This window comes from Erinaceus europaeus, chromosome 2 (assembly GCF_950295315.1).
Source record: "Erinaceus europaeus chromosome 2, mEriEur2.1, whole genome shotgun sequence".
Taxonomy (NCBI): Eukaryota; Metazoa; Chordata; class Mammalia; order Eulipotyphla; family Erinaceidae; genus Erinaceus; species Erinaceus europaeus.
In genome coordinates this window covers 164500976-164515725 of record NC_080163.1, presented here as the reverse complement: position 1 = coordinate 164515725, position 14750 = coordinate 164500976, and the positions used below count along the sequence as shown (strand labels likewise).

Below are 14750 nucleotides of genomic sequence, written 5' to 3'. Positions count from 1 at the left end.
GTCCCCTGCTCTATGTCCTTGTGCCATTCCTGGGACTCTAGGGTGTGTGTGTGGGGGGGGTACCAGGAGCCCATCAGTGCCTCTGTTCCCCCCAGGTGATGGCACTCTGCACCTACCCAAACCTTTTGGACAGCCCCAGCTTCCCAGAAGATGCTAAGAAACGAGCCCGGAGGATCCTGCAAGCTTGTGGCGGGAACAGTCTGGGTGAGGCCCCCATATGGCAGGTCCCAGGGGGCATGAAATGAAAACAGGTTCTGTACCTGGTCAACCTGAATGCAGGGCTCAGTGTGTGTGCAAGTGACTGTGTGGATGTGTGCAGGGTAGCTGATGTACAGAGTAGATGAGAAAGCACTCCCCTTTCCATCTATGCCATGCTGGCCTCCTCTGTGCTTGAGCCAATGGTGCCAGTGCTGCCATTTGGTTGATTCTTGGGGAGGAAATGCTGTGAAATGTTTTGATTCCCCTCTTGGTGGCTTTGTCCTGTGTTAGTCTGCCTTCCCATCACCCTGATCTCTGCTCCTCTCTGCTAGGGCCTATGCTCAGTCTCCATCTCCTTTGTGGAGAAGCAAACCAACCAAGCACAAGAGGACTCTGGAGGAAGGACCTGGAATTAGGCCCCTGTAGATGTGAAAATGATATTCTCTCTCTTTTCTCTGCTGAGATGGATTTCTAGCCTCTGGCTCTTTGTTCTTGTTGTATTTTCTTTTGTGTTTATTTTTGCTCCATTCCTACACAGGGGATCTGACTTTCTCTGCCCCAAGGAAGACAGTTCTTAGAGCTTTTTCAGGACTTGTGTAGAATGTGTTGGAATTCTTGGCACTTGCTCAATAGGAGATCACCCACCTTTGATCTCTGTCCTCTTCCCTGTCCTTTCTTTGTTTTTCTTTCCTTTTTTTTTTTTATATATTTATTTCTTTTTTGTTGCCCTTGTTGTTTTTATTGCTGTTGTAGTTATTATTGTTGTTGATGTAATTGCTGTTGGATAGGACAGAGAGAAATGGAGAGAGGAGAGGAAGACAGAGAGGGAGAGAGAAAGATAGATACCTGCAGACCTGCTTCACCACTTGTGAAGTGACTGCCCTATAGGTGGGGAGTTGGGGGCTCGAACTGGGATCCTTACTCCAGTCCTTTCGGTTTATGCTATGTGCTCTTAACCCACTGCACTACCGCCTGACCCTGGGAAAGTTGATTTTTTGCTGATGTTCTCTATCAGGTGTGAAGCCCTGACCCATGAGCTGGATGATGTGGGCTGGGACTATCAGCTGAGACATGGGTAGCCTGTGCACCTACACGTAGAAGTAAGAGGAAATGAAAAATGTCAGTGTTCCTCCAGCCCACATGGGATTATTAACTATGTACCCAATGTTTAGAGTGCTCCTGGACATATTTTCATCACGCCCTTTAAAACAATTTCCTGGAGTTTCATTTACTTTGTTTGATGACTAATTCAGTTCTCAGGTTGTGTCCTGGATCTAAAGTGAAGGGTTAAGGGGCTATCTAAACATGCCTGTGGGTGATTGCTAGGGAAGAGTACCTAGCACTGTTTAGGGGCTAAGAGGCACTAGTGAATGAGGCAGATGGAATATCTGTGCTCATAAAATTCATATCACATTTGAGAAAGGCAAACACAAAAAATAATTTGTACAAAAAACACATTCCTGAGGCTGGAATATAGATTCCTGAGGGTGGGTGCCTGTTTTGCCATGTGTGCAGCCCAGGTTAGAGCCCATCACCATGGAAGATGTTATGGCACTGGGGAAAGCTCTAGTACACACTCTCTCTCTTCTTCTCTGTCTGTCTATCTTTCTACATGAAACTTTTTGCATGAAAAAGTAAACCTGGGAGCAGTGAAATTGTGTATATGCAAGGCTCTGGCTCTTGAAAAAAATATCCCTGATTTTCTTGAGTTCCTAGAGTAAGGGATGAAAGCTGTGGATTCAGACAAGAAAGGCTAATGTAGAGGGAAGATTTAAGGAAAATGTGGCATTGTCATCTGTGTGGAGTGTGAGTAAGAGCTTGCAGAAGCATGTCAGAGGAAATGATGTGTACAAAGTCCTTGTGGTTTAGCAACAATGATTGAGTAAAGGGATTCTGGTGCAACAGGTTGTCGTGAAGCTGGTATATTCAGCACTGGGGATGCTGACAGTTTGAAGGCTGTGGACTCCCAACAGGTTAACTCCATCCGTCTCGGTCTAGTACATCCTAAGTATGGGAGTGGTAGAGCAGTCCCTGCAGAGAAGAAGGTACTCCTGAGAAATGCACAGATGAAATGAGGGTTCCTGCCCTCAAGCAACTTACAGTCAGTGTGGGGAAAGCAAGGTTTCATTTGCATAAAACAGTAGGAGAAATTACAGGCCAAGAAAAGGGCTTAGGGTAGGATATTGTCTTTAGGACAGATCTTTTAATCAATGTGGTTTGCATCCTAACACAGATTGTTAAAGAAAAGGGTAAAAGATCTACGTGACTAGCTGCAAAAGGGAACTTGCCAACAAGTGTGGGCTTTGAAATTATAGGAAGTGAGTGAACTAGAGGCAAAAAGGGGGAAGAAGCATTATTTCTTTCCCAGCCAGTGGAGGGCAGGGCATTGAAAGAAGGTCAAAGACTATGAAGCACTGGAAGGCTTCTGAGCATAGAAGCTCCAAATTATCAAATCACTCTGGAGGAAAGATTCTTTGGCCATCAGCATTTGTACCTGTCTACTTTTTTTCAATTGACCTTTTTTTTTTTCCTCAAATGTATCAGAATGCCTAATATAGTATAATGAGGACATAGAAGACTTGAATTGTAGAGAACTGGTTCAGCCCTTCTTCCTTTTTTCCTCTGACCCATTTTAGAGCTGGTCAGATGGACAGACAAGCCCTGTGCTGCAGAGACTGAGACAGAGCTGGGATTTTTCATTTAGGGCATTAAGCCACTCACCTGATACACTCTTGAGACCTACAGAACCAGTCAGTATCCAGAGTGGTACCCTGCTTCCTAGTGGTGGTTCTGCAATAATCATGGATTGAATTTCCTGGTTTTCTTTAAAAGTGATATAACATTCAGTTGGTAGAGTGAAAACTTTGCCTCCTAGCTCTGACCTTCAGTCTTCTAGTTTATTATTTTATCAGTTTGTCTTATTCCGGAAGAGTTTGTGTTTGTGCAAATACCCATTTTCAGTTTCTTTTAAAAAATAGGGGCTGCAACAAAGGCAACAAAAGGGAAAATAAACAAATAAATAAATATAATTTTTTTTTTAAAGTAGGGACTGGGTGGTGGTGCACCTGGTTGAGTGCACATGTTACAATGTACAAGAACCCAGGTTTGAGCCTCCAGTACCCACCCTACAGGGGAAAAGCTTTGCAAGTTGTGAAACAGTGTTGCAGGTGTTTCTCTGTCTCTCCCTCTCTATCTCCCTTTTCTTCTCAATTTATAGCTGTCTTTATTCAATAAATAAATAAAGATAATTTAAAAAATTATAAAAAAAATAATGGAGGCTGGGCAGTGGCACACCTGATTGAGTGTATACATTACTATGCATGATGACCTGGGTTCAAACCTCCACTTCCTCACAAGTGGTGAAGTAAGTATGGAAGATGTCTCTTTATCTATCTATCTATCTATCTATCTAATAAAAATAAATAAATAAATGCCACGAGGAGTGCTGGGCTCATTGTGCAAGCACTAAGTCCCAGTGATAACCTTGGTGGTAAAAATAAATAAGGATCGGGTGGTGGTACACCAGGTAGAGCATATACATTGCTATGCATGAGGACCCAACTTCTAACCCTTGATCCTCACTAGCAGAGGAAATTTTGCAAGCAATGGAGCAGTGCTGCAGGTATCTCCCTCCCTTCCTCATTCCCCCATCCTTTCTCCCTCTATCAATAAAAAACTAAAAGTGAAAAGAAAGAAAAAATAAATCCAATAGGAGCAGTGGAGTCATTGTGAAGACACCAAGCCACAGCAATAAGCCTGGTGGCATACATAAGTAATATTGGCCTAGCATTTAAAAAACACTTTAAAAATGTATTAATGATTTAATATTGATTTAAAAAATTATGAGATAGCAGGTATAAGTCCATACCTGTTATCCATTCTGTGTCCATTTCTCCCAAGGTTGCAAATAATGGGTTGACTATTATTTCTCAAACTATTTACATTTATTTACCCATTTTTTAAAAATATTTACTTTTGTTGCCCTTGTTGTTTTATTGTTGTAGTTGTTATTAATGTCATTGTTGTTGGATAGGACAGAGAGAAATGGAGAGAGGGGGAGAAAAAGGTAGACACCTGGGGAGTCGGGCGGCAGCGCAGCAGGTTTAGCGGCAAGTGCAAGGACCGGTATAAGAATCCCGGTTCAAGGCCCCAGCTCCCCACCTGCAGGGGTGTCGCTTCACAGGTGGTGAAGCAGGTCTGCAGGTGTCTATCTTTCTCTCCTCCTCTCTGTCCTTCCCTCCTCTCTCCATTTCTCTCTGTCCTATCCAACAATGACGACATTAATAACAACAGTAATAACTATAGCAATAAAACAGCAAGGGCAACAAAAGGGAATAAATAAGTATTAAAAATTTTTTTAAAAAAAAAGGTAGACACCTACAGACCTGCTTCACCACTTGTGAAGTGACTCCCCTGCAGGTGGGGAACCGGGGGCTTGAACTGGGATCCTTACATCAGTCCTTGCGCTTTGCACCGCTGGCGCTTAACTCACTGCACTACTGCCTGACTCCCTATTTACCCTTTTTTTTATGGTCCTGCTTTCTCTTCCTTTCTTTTTTTTAATATTTTAACATTTATCTATCTATCTATTTATTTATTTATTATTGGATACAGACAGAGAAATTGAGAGGGGAAAGAGAGATAGAGAGGGAGAGAGACAACTGCATCACTGCTTCACCATTCATGAAACTTCCTCCTGAAGGTGAGAACCAGGGGCTTGAACCTAAGTCTTTGCATACTGTAATATGTGAGTTTAACCAAGTGTGCCATCACCTGGCCTCTTTTCTTCCTTTCTAAGTCATATTTACACTTATTAATACTTCTGAATGTCCTTCCCTTTTTCTTCCTTTCTCTTTGGGTTCTGATGGAATTGGAGTTCAGAACCCTTTGGTCATCTTCACCTAACATATTTCCTCCTCTGGTAGTATCGGCCAAAATTCTTTTTTTTTTTCCTTCTTTTTTTTTTTTGCTTCCAGGGTTATTGCTGGGGCTCAACAAATCCACTGCTCCTGGAGGCTATTTTTTCCCTTTTGTTGTCCTTGTTATTTTTATCATTGTTGTGATTATTGTTATTGTTGTTATTGATGTCGTTGTTGGATAGGACAGAGAGAAATCGAGAGAGAGAAAGGAAAGACAGAGAGGGGGAGAGAAAGACACCTGCAGACCTGCTTCACCGATTGTGAAGTGACCCCCCTGCAGATGGGGAGCTGGGGGTTCAAGCCAGGATCCTTATACCAGTCCTTGCACTTTGCGCCATGTGTGCTTAACCTGCTGCACCACCACCCGACCTCCCCAGATTCTTTATGGGTTGCAGAAGGTGGAGTTCTGGCTTCTGTAATTGCTTCTCTGCTGGACATTGGCAGGTTGATCCATATCCTCAGCCTGTAAACAGCTTAACAGTAAAACACAACTCTTAGACCAACTCCCTCAGCCTGTAAAAACACTTCTGTTATTATTCAGGAGATGGTTCTGTGAGTAGTGCCTGCCTTACAAGCATGAGGCTTTGGGTTTGAATCCTAGAACCATATGGGAACACCTGGGAAAGCACCAAGAGCACTCCATGGATGATGGAGCTTTGGTGTTTCTACTTCTTTCTCTAAAAATACAAAATAGTATAAATAAATGATGTAGAAGAATAGTTGGACTGGGCAATGGCCTAGTGGTATTGTGCATGCACAAAGCCCTAGATTTATACCTTGGCACTGCATTAAATAAATGTATGTATGTATATGTGTGTGTGTGTGTGTGTGTGTATATATATATAGAGAGAGAGAGAGAGATTTGAAATGTAGTGAAATGCACAACATTCATGTAAAACTTGAGTAATTTTTGCATGTATATATGTATCCCTTTGTCACCCCATCCAGATCAAGATACTGAACATTTCCAGCACCCTAGAAGGCTCCTTTGTGTCCTGTTGTAGTTAGTAGCTCCACCCTACCCCCAAGTCATCAACACCATTCTAACTCTGAGCATCATTTAACTTTGCCTATTTTTTGTGGTGCCAGAGATTGAACTCAGGACCTCATACATGGGAAGCACATGCTCTACCACTGAGCTACATTCCAGCATCCTAGCTTTGCCTAAGTTTGAACTTCATATAAATAGTCTAGATTTTTGTTGGTCTGCTTCTAAATTCTTCTTCTAAGACCCCTTCTGTTACATTGCTTGCCGCTGTGGTCTATTTACATAATCATTGTTTTCATTGGTTTAATCCCCACTGGTTCATGCGCTTTTTCCTTCTCCCAACCCCCTGTCCTACGTACATCCTCTTCTGACACTTCCGCCTCAGGAGATATATATAGGATGGGATTGTGATTAGAGCTAGATCGAACTGCATTCCCGCTCAGTAAAGATTGAACTGCATTCCCAGCTCATCCATGAGTCCCTCGTCGTCTCTCCCCCACCCGCGAAGCTAGCCCGGCAGATTTTCAGTCCTAAATGCTAGCTTGATGACATTGTAGACATGGAGTAGGGGTAGGGAGCGGTCATGTCTGGCAGCCCCCCAAATCTCAACTTCTGGTGCTGGCAAATGATCATTTGGGGTTAATTCATTCTCAAGTGCCCTGGAACCATATGTGTGTGGCCATTATAAAAGCATAGAAATCCCAACTGTACTGACTTATATTGTCAGTAATTATGGGTACCAGTAATAATTATGGGTACCAGTTGACTGACTAGAAGCCAGGCTTTACGATAATGCTTGGCATGTAGTAGGTTCTCAGTGAATATTGGGTGGATGAATGGCTGAGTGGATGGGCAGGTGGGTGGGTAAGCAGATGGGCAGAATGGATGGGTGGATAGGTGGGACAGATGGATGAATCAGTGAGTGGGTAGATAAGTGGGTAGGTGGGTGGATGAAGCTCAGAGAGGTGGCTAAGCATCTTGCCACAGCTTCAGAGCCTAGAGTAATGAGAGTCAGTCCCCAGTGTCTCTCCTGTATTTGATTATATGGATATCCCTGACTCTGTGCACCCTGATATCCTGCCTCTAGTTAACTGGCTTGTTTGCTGTCTTATAGGATCCTACAGTGCTAGCCAGGGTGTCAACTGTATCCGAGAAGATGTGGCTGCCTACATTACCAGGAGAGATGGTGTGCCTGCAGACCCAGACAACATTTACCTGACCACTGGAGCTAGTGACGGCATTACTGTACGTGTGAAGAGATTGTCTATTATCCCAGTTCACTTACTTGAGCAGCTTTGCGTATTAGGGGCTCTCATATCACATAGGGAGACCAGGCCAAGGAAAAGGGTGGCCCCCTGCAGGTCTCTGCTGGGTGGTTCTCAAGAACCCGTATACCACAACAGCCTCTGTTTCCCTTCAGAAACATATATTATTATGTCAAGCTGGACAAGATTCATGGGACACCAGAAGATGTCCATCTCCTGTTGGCATTGGCCTTTCCCTTACTCAGCAAATAGCTATGTTCCTCCTCCACCAAGTATTGGGCACTCTTGGGAAAACACTGTTTTTACACTTGGTGCTGAAGCAGCATTAATACCACATAAGTAAATGTCACATTTTAAGCTTTCTGCTTCTCTTCTAGATGAAGAGGACAAAGTACAACAGAAAGGCAGGGTTGGGGTGGGGGGAGGATAGGTTACAAGGACTCTGACCTGGAGGTGGGGGGCAGCATGAACTCTGGTAATAAGGGTGAGGACTAGAATTCTTCTCCAGGGAAGACTGAGCAGAGAGTTCTGGAGGGCATGTGAGATGGGGGAGGGAGTGTTTTCTGAATAAAAGGTCACTAGAGCTAGAAAGAACCCACTGTTTGGAAATGGAGACTTTGACTTGACAAGCACACATGGTGAAGGATAGACTTACATGAAATGTGCTGGGGAAACAGAAGTAGCTTGAGTCCTCCTGCAGGACCTCAAAGGCCAAGAGCAATACGGAGGGTCAGAGAGGCAGAGTTCACTGAGTAGGGTACCTTTCTTGCCATGTCAGGCCCAGATTTGAGCTCCAGCACCTCATGAGAGGTGCTATGGCATGAGAAGAAGTTCTTCTGCTATGATGTCTCCTTCTTTCTAACTGAATGAAAAAGTGGTCTGGAGAATAAAATTATAACAGTAACAACAAAAAGAGCCAGATAGAATCATTGAAGCAGACAAGAGAAGTGATTAGGTTAATATTTGCTTAGTTGATTTTTTTAAAAAACTTTTTATCTACATAAAAGAAAGAAAGATGAGCGGGTCGGGCAGTAGTGATTAAGTGCACAAGGGTTAAGTGCACATGGCGTGAAGCACAGAGACCGGATCCCAGTTCGAGCTCCCGGCTCCCCACCTGCAGGGGAGCTGCTTCACAGGCAGTGAAGCAGGTCTGCAAGTATCTTTCTCTCTCCCTCTCTGTCTTCCCCTCCTCTCTCCATTTCTCTCTGTCCTATCCAACAACAATGACATCAAGAAAAACAACAATAACTATGACAATAAAACAACAAGGGCAACAAAAGGTAATAAATATTTTTTTTAAAATAACTACAACAACAATAAAAAAAACAACAAAGGCAACAAAAAGAAAAATAAATTAATATTAAAGAAAAAGAAAGAAAGACATGTGATGCCATAGATCAAACTCAGGACCTCATGCCTTCAAACCCAAAATCCTACTCACTGTGCTGCTAGGTTTATGTTCTTAAGTTTTAACTTTGGTACGATGGGAATACAGTAGATGTCAGGGAGTGTTTAGGAGGTGAGAGAAGGGTGCCGGGAGGTGCACCTGGTTAAGTGCCCATAGTACTAAGTGTAAGGAGCTAAGAGAAGAGGTGGCTTGAGCTGTGAGTCAGTCATGATGCAGAGGGCTTACCATCAGTGGTCACTTTGTAGGAGCCTTGCATTCCCTCACTCTTCAGCAGCTAGTTGGTTCTAGGTGAGTTCTGCTCACTTACCCTCCCTACTCACCAAGTTTGACCCCTTTCTTTTTAATGGTCTTTGTCTCCTGACCTCCAAGACTCTTGTTTTTGATGTGCTTTGTTTCCCAAAGTCTCTCAAATCTAGAGACATTAAGTCTTCTGCCTGTTTTGAATCACGCTGTGGCGTTTGTGCTTATGAACTCTTGCCCCTAACAGCATCTTTCCCTGAGTTTTGCTATCAAGGCCTCCTTTCAGTTCCCAGAGAAGCCTGAGTACAGACAAGCGTGTCCTTAAGTGAAGAGAATAAAGTCACTTCAGGTCACATCCTTGTGAAAAAAACGAGCCTAAAGATGTACCCAAGCATATGTATAAGGTGGGGACTGTCCCAGAAGAGGGTTGGCTTGACTCAATAAATTAGTTCCACCTCCCATCAATACTCAGGATTCCCATGACCTGATTTTTCAGAAATTCTGCTAACTCAATTTTGAAATGTCAGGTGGCAGACTCCACCTGGTGGCAACAGATAGGTAGTGTATCCTGTTATAACAATGACTGCCTTGTTGAGGGGTCTCTCCAACTGTTAGGTAGATTCTTGGGCACCCCCATCACACAGAATGAACTGCTGGGGTGAGATCATAAAAATTCTGAGATAAGGCCAGTTTGCAAACCAGTTTTAGGTACTTAAAAAGATACATTAACCACTATTGAGAATTTATATACCATGCATGTGATAAGAACTTGAAAACATTGTATTTTGCTTACCCTTTCTGCCCTCACATCCATGCCTCCCACTCACGCACACAGGACCACATTTAACAGATGAGGAAAGTGGGACTCAGGAAAAGTTAAGTAACTTGTATGGGTCCACAATGGAGGCAAGCCGTGGAGTAGCTGGTGAATGGCTGAGCTAGGGGCTTCCTGGCTTGTCTTCCTGTGGGGAGTGGAAGGGAAGTGGTAGTGGCCCTTCAGATATGACTTCTTGCTTGCAGACAATCCTGAAGATCTTGGTCTCTGGTGGAGGCAAGTCACGCACAGGTGTGATGATTCCCATCCCACAGTACCCCCTTTACTCAGCGGTCATCTCTGAACTCGACGCCGTCCAGGTGAACTATTACCTGGATGAAGAGAACTGCTGGGCCCTGAATGTGAACGAGCTCCGGCGGGCCCTGCGGGAGGCCAAAGAGCACTGTGACCCCAAGGTGCTGTGCATCATCAACCCTGGGAATCCCACAGGTCTGTGCTTTACTTCCTCCCAGATCTGTAGGGACAGCAGTAGGGTGACTGGTACACTGGAATTTGGACAATATAAAGAGTTAAAAAAAAAAAGGCCTGGCTCCCAATTTTCTGATTCAAGTCTAGATTTGCTAATAAAATTTGCCATAAAATTTGCCATAGGCCACTTTAGTTGGTGAATAAATGTAGACATTCTTTTGGACAGGGTTGTATTATTAAAAGTCCCCCCCCCCCCCTTTTCCTTTTCTGCTCTTGCATTTGCAAAGAATTGCCTCCTTGAGGCCTCATTGTACCTTCACTCCTACTTGTTTTTTGAACCGGTTGGTTTGCAGAATGCTGGTCTGTGCATTTTATTTTTCTTTGACACAGCAGTGCTGTGTACTTAGAGGCCTAAAAAGGGAAATGCTGTATTAGAAACAAAAAAACCAAACAGGCCCCCAAACCCTGTTTCTGAAGTTGAAAAACACTTCTAATTGTGCATGTTTTTCTCTTTTAAAAAAGATGCACAGCCTGCCTGTTTTGATCTTTCTGGGCTACTGGCTTCTTAAAACCCTAATGCTATTTAGATACAGAGAACAAGGGCTCCTCTCTCCTCCTTTGTTGAGATAAATTGGATCAGGGCCAAAAAGCGTAGGAGTTGATTGTGGGATTTGCTTCTTGGGAACACTAAATGATATGTCAATCAGCTGAAAGCATCATTTAAATTCCTGAGTGCAGAAAAGAGAGGGAGAGAGAAAGACACCTGTAGACCTGCTTCACCTGGCAGGTGGAAAGTGGGGGACTAGAACCCAGGTCTTTGCGTAATGTGTGCACTCAACCAGGTGTGCTTATAAATAAGACTTTTGCATTCAGATAGAAACAGGAAAATGCTGCAGCACCTGAGGTTACCCTGAGCATGGCACTCCCCATGTTGTGCTAAGCCTTGAAACTGGGGCTTACATATGACAAGGGAGGTGCCCTACCCAGTGATTTATGGGCTCAGGCCCATAAATAGCCTTTAAAAAATTATTTCACATGAGATAGAGTACTTCATGTGAAGGAGAGACCGGAGTATCACTCTAGTACATGTGGCATCATTTCTTGGCCTTTTGGCTAATATTAAGCTCAGTATATGTGGCACCAGGGATCAAACCATGAACCTCAGAAGTGCAAGTCCTGCACTGTACCAGCTGAACTATTCATGCAACTGCAAGAAACAGCCTTTTAAAAGATTTCACAAGCTTAGCTGTAGTAGTGGTCCTTTTCTAAATAGTACGGATGCCTCAAATATTCCCAGTGCTATACTTATTGGTCTTGGAAAATATAAGGAAATGATTCATTGCCACTTTGTTGAATTTGTTCTTATCCTCCACCCCCAGACCCATGGCCCATACAATATTTAGTATCTTAAATGATGGCAACATGTATTCAAAGGAGGGGAGAGGCCAGAGCTGGTCTGTAGACTAGTCCATATACTGCTTATTCTGCAAATATTAACTGATCACCTGCAACCACTGACTTTGAGGAAAAATCAGTTAGTTATCCAGATCTTGGCCTTTCCTCATGGAGCTTATGCTTACCCTGGGGGGAAAGTAAACCACCTGCCACTTGGCCAGTGCAATTCTCTCCTTCGCTTACTGTTGATGTATTAAAGACTATGCTGAGCTGATTGACTTAACATCTTCATTTTTATCTGCCTGCTTCAGTTCCTTCTTTCTCTCTATGATCAACTTTAAAAATTTTTTTAAATATTTATTTATTCCCTTTTGTTGTCCTTGTTGTTTTATTGTTGTAGTTATTATTGTTGGCATCATTGTTGGGTAGGGAAGAGAGAAATGGAGAGAGGAGGGGAAGACAGAGAGGGGAGAGAAAGACACCTGCAGACCTGCTTCACCACCTGTGAAGCGATTCCCCTGCAGGTGGGGAGCCGGGGTTCGAACCAGGATCCTTACGCTGGTTCTTGCGCTTTGCACCACGTGCGCTTAACCTGCTGTTACCGCCGGACTCCCTCATTCCTTCTCTTCTGTGCAGTAGTGCAATGGGTTAAGCGCATGTACCAGCATGATGTTCTGGTTCTTGCACTCCATAAATAAATATTTTTTAGAAAAGAAAGAAAATAAGAGAGATACTAGAGTACCACTCACGCATATATTAAGTCAGGAATTTAACTGGGAGCCTCAGGCATGCAAGGCTGATGCTCTACTAGATGAACTATTCCCTCAGAAGCTATTTTCCTATGCTTTATTTTTTTATTGAGGGGTTATGTTTTACAGTACAATTGTTGACATATGGGTAAAATTTCTCATCTCACCAACATAGATGTCTGCAAAACACTTTACCCTCAGCCTAAGTCCCTTTTCACCATTATGTACCAGGCCCTCAAAGCACCCCCTTCGCCACCAAACCCAGTCCAAGCTTTGTTTTGTGTTTCCCCTTTCCATTCTTGTTCCTTATGTTCTATCCATGAGCGATACCAGCCCATATTTATCCTTCTCTTTCTGATTTACTTCACTTAAAATGGTTCCTTCAAGCTCTAAGATGAGGTGAAGAAGGTGACTTCATCATTCTTAATAATTGGATAGTATTCCATTGGGTCTATGTGTCACAACTTTCTTAGTCACTCACTCATCTGTTGTTGGACACCTATATTGCTTCCAAGTCGTGCTGCTATAAATAGGTATACACAGATCAATTTGGATGGGTATTTTTAATTCCATAGAATATATATCCAGGAGAGGAATTGTCAGCTCATGTTGTAGGTTCATTTCTAGTCTTCCGAGTGTTCTCCAAACTGATCTCCACAGAAGTTGGACCAATTCACATTCCCACAGCAGTGCAGGAGGGTTCCTTTATCCCTGCAACCTCTCCAGCATTTGTTATTACTGTCCTTTCTTGTATGGCATTCTCACAGGAGTGAAGTGATATCTCATTGTTGTCTTTATTTGCATTTCTCTGGAAATCAGTGACCTTGAACATTTTTTTGTATTACTATCGTTATTGGATAGAGACAGCCAGAAATCAGGAGGGAAGGGGGTGATAGAGAGGGAGAGAGACAGAGAGACACCTGCAGCACTGCTTCACAACTTGCAAAGCTTTTCCCCTCCAGGTGGGAACCAGTGGCTCGAACCCAGGTCCTTGCACATTGTAATACATGTGCTCAACCAGGTGTGCCATCACCTGGCCCCCAAGCTTGAGCATGTTTTTACATCTATTGATTCTTCAGATCTATTCTTTGGTGAATATTCTGTCCATATCCTCTCCCTACTTTTAGGGAGAGGATATTTGAGGTCATTAGTGTTTTGTTGTTATTTGTTGAGTTTGTTGAGTTTCTTTTGCTGTACTGAAGCTTTTCAATTTGATGTATTCCCACTGGTCTATTTTTGTTTTTCTTGCAAATGGACTTGAATCATTAAATACAACTTTAAAGCTTAGATCAAAAAGTACTGCCAAACACCCATGTTCAGCAGAGAAGCAATTACAGAAGCCAGACCTCCCACCTTCTGCACCCCATAATGATCCTGGGTCCATACTCCCAGAGGGTTAAAGAATAGGAAAGCTTCCAATGGAGAGGATGGGATATGGAACTCTAGTGGTGGGAATTGTGTGGAATAGTACCCCTCTTATCCTATGGTCTTGTCGATTATTGTTAAATAAAAAAAAGTACTGCCAATACTTTTTTCTAAATATTTGATGGTTTCTTATGTAACATCCAAATTCTTGATCCATTTGGAGTTTACTTTCTATGTGGTGCGATATAGTGGCCCAGTTTCATTCTTTTGCATATTTCAATGCAATTTTCCCAACACCATTTGTTGAAGAGACTCTCCTTTCATCATGTAATATTGTGGGGCCCCTTGTCAAAAATTGATGTCCATAGGTGTGTGGTTTCCTATTCTTTGTGACACTTCCATGACTTCTTCCCTGTGCATATAACACTCACACACACACCCATTCCATATACATACCTTTCATAAGAATAGCAAGAAAACCAGTTGTGAAACCCTTCTTCCACTGTGTATGTGGCTCAAGTGATATGAAACAGGCATTTATAGGCCCCCTTGGAGGTTGACTGTACCCTGTCATGCACATCTGTGGAACACCAGGTACCTCAGTGATTATAAGTAGGCTTCTAACCTAGGAACAATTTAAACTATTACATTCTGTTTTTCTTTGGTGTGTTTTTAGGTCAGGTGCAGAGTAGAAAGTGCATAGAAGATGTGATTCATTTTGCCTGGGAAGAGAAGCTTTTTCTTTTGGCTGATGAGGTAAGAATGGCTCTAGTTCTTTCTCAGAGGACTAAAGTTGAGATTTCTTTCTAAGGAAAGAGGTTCAGACCTAACTATTCTATAGACAGAACTTTCTGCCCAAGATGAGCATGTTCAGTTTTTTTTTTTTTTTATATTATTTATTTACTTGGATAGAGATAGAAAAGTTGAGAGGGGAAAGAAAGATAGGGAGAGGGTGGGAGGTAGATAGTATAATTATTATG

At 42.9% G+C, this 14750-nt stretch overlaps 1 protein-coding gene across 1 annotated transcript in view; it reads left to right on the top strand.

Annotated features, from left to right (window-relative positions):
* The window catches only part of GPT2 (glutamic--pyruvic transaminase 2), a 51867-nt gene that overhangs the window by 23300 nt on the left and 13817 nt on the right, over positions 1-14750 (top strand). Inside the window, exons 4-7 of the mRNA XM_007537709.3 lie at positions 96-204; positions 7220-7350; positions 10039-10282; positions 14447-14526. Of these exons, the coding sequence (XP_007537771.1) occupies positions 96-204; positions 7220-7350; positions 10039-10282; positions 14447-14526 (564 nt within the window). The remainder of the gene's footprint in view (positions 1-95; positions 205-7219; positions 7351-10038; positions 10283-14446; positions 14527-14750) is intronic.